General features: G+C 40.3%; 1 protein-coding gene across 6 annotated transcripts in view; it reads right to left on the reverse strand.

Moving 5' to 3' along the window:
* Positions 1 to 558: 558 nt before the first annotated feature.
* afg1lb (AFG1 like ATPase b) overlaps positions 559 to 2213 on the reverse strand; it is a 28577-nt gene continuing 26922 nt past the window's right edge. For all 6 annotated transcript variants that reach the window (XM_047818300.1, XM_027147570.2, XM_027147569.2 and 3 more), the window contains one exon: positions 559 to 963. In XM_047818300.1, coding sequence (XP_047674256.1) covers positions 835 to 963 — 129 coding nt within the window. In that variant the 3' untranslated portion in view covers positions 559 to 834. The remainder of the gene's footprint in view (positions 964 to 2213) is intronic.

Below are 2213 nucleotides of genomic sequence, written 5' to 3' on the forward strand. Positions count from 1 at the left end.
TGCCTTCTTCTGCATACATTTTGCTCACAGACCCACACTTTTATTAGCTATTGTCCTTTTCATTAACAGGTTTTATGTAAATCAGTTTATTATTAGTTTATAATTCTGCTACGTCTGCTACAACGGTCCCTGTGAACATATCGCTAATTATATATTTAGTATATCAAGAAGTCAAAAAAACTGTGGTACGATTAATTCATTCATTCATTCATTCATTTTCTTTTTTTGCGAAGTCTTTTTATTGTAAACAAAGTCAAATAACAATACAATCCCATTTTAGTTTTTCATCGAAAAAAAAAAGGAGTAAAGTAAATGTATTACAACAACAACAATAATACATTCATTCATTCATTCATTTTCTACCGCTTTATCCGAACTACCACGGGTCACGGGGCATCAAGGCAGGATACACCCTGGACGGAGTGCCAACCCATCACAGGGCACACACACACTCTCATTCACTCACACACACACACACACTACGGACAATTTTCCAGAGATGCCAAACAACCTACCATGCATGTCTTTGGACCGGGGGAGGAAACCGGAGTACCCGGAGGAAACCCCCGAGGCACGGGGAGAACATGCAAACTCCACACACACAAGGCGGAGGCGGGAATCGAACCCCCAACCCTGGAGGTGTGAGGCAAACATGCTAACCACTAAGCCACCGTGCCCCCTTGTGGTATGATTAAATTCTATAATTTAATTATTGCAATACACTTGAAAGACTTTAATCTATTCAAGGTGAATACGGTATGTGAATAATCTTTCATGTGTATTATTATACTGTTACACTTTGTTTAGTTTAGTTTAGTCCCTTTGTAGCAGCGGCTACTTGTGCCGATGCTCTGCTTGAATCCAGTAGTGCTTGCTCTGCATCTCTGTGAGTCGGGACAGCGTCCTCTGCAGGGCGAAGATCTCCTCCTCGGAGGTGAACAGCGTCAGACGCTTCGCCGCTTCCTGAACACACCCATGCACACAAATCTTTAAGCATCGCGCAATAATATGCTATTAATTGCTTATTCCTCTTCTGTAACTGTTAATGACGCTCTATAGTTACAGTTATAGGAAAAAGAAAGCACACACCCCTGTTTTGTGGTCCTCACTATCTTCTATAAACATTAAAAGACATAAGAATTAATAAATGAAATGTGTTTTTTTTTCATAGAACCACTTTTATTAACAATAACAAAGTAAAACGTATCTGTCAGGAGTTTGTCAGTTGCTAACATCCTGAGAGAATTTTAACCCCATGTTTTTTTTTTTACAACATTGCTTCAGTTCATTGATGTTTAATGGCATCCGTTTATGCACCGCTCTCTTAAGATCTCACCACAACAATTTTTTTCATCTCTATTCCAGCCATTCAGACATGCCTGTGGGTTTTGGGATCATTGTCCTATTGTATGACCAAATTCCATCCCATATTAAGCTGTTGATCTGATGGCCTCGCATTATCTCAAGAATTTCAGGTATAAAAAGCAGTTCATCAGTTTTTGTAGTTTCACCAAACTGATCTCTACCAAGGTCTCACCACCGTGGATAGTTTTCAAACCTTTGTGGTTCGTTCAGATTCCCTTTTCCAAAGTTAAGTGATGCTCCGTATTCTTTATGGCGAGACAGAGCTTTTTCTTAACCATGGTTCCACGAGAGTCATTACGGTGTGTTCAGTCTTCTTCTGACAGTACCCTCGTTCGTATAAGCATTTAATGTTCACACGATGTAGCGGTTGGTTTTTTGTTTTCTTTTATGTTTTGCGAGCATCTGACCTGGAAGTGGGAAAACTGGACCACTGTCTTGAAGGATCTCCATTTGTAAACATTTCTTCTCAATGTACCATGATGAATTTCAGAATGTTTGGCCTTCAAACCCTTCACAAACTGAACTGGCAGCAAAGGTTGCTTCTCTGAGGTCCTGGCTTTCTTCTTGACAAGATGTAGATACACCTCTGAGTGCTCCAGAACAACAAATTGCCAAAAGTGCTGCTTGTATAGAGTCACACTTGACTATGCAATCTTACTGATGGACCAATCGTGTGCATTTCATAAGCAACAGTTGGCTGCTGATTACTCTCTTAATGTGATTAAGTCTCTTAAGTGGAATTAGAAAGGGTGTATTTAAAGTGGTTCTAGGGTCTCCTTTTGTGGCCAATACGTCTTGGGAGTGACAGATCCATATTCTGCACAGTGGCCAGAGGGATTCTGAGCCAT

Source organism: Tachysurus fulvidraco, chromosome 9 (assembly GCF_022655615.1).
Source record: "Tachysurus fulvidraco isolate hzauxx_2018 chromosome 9, HZAU_PFXX_2.0, whole genome shotgun sequence".
NCBI lineage: Eukaryota > Metazoa > Chordata > Actinopteri > Siluriformes > Bagridae > Tachysurus > Tachysurus fulvidraco.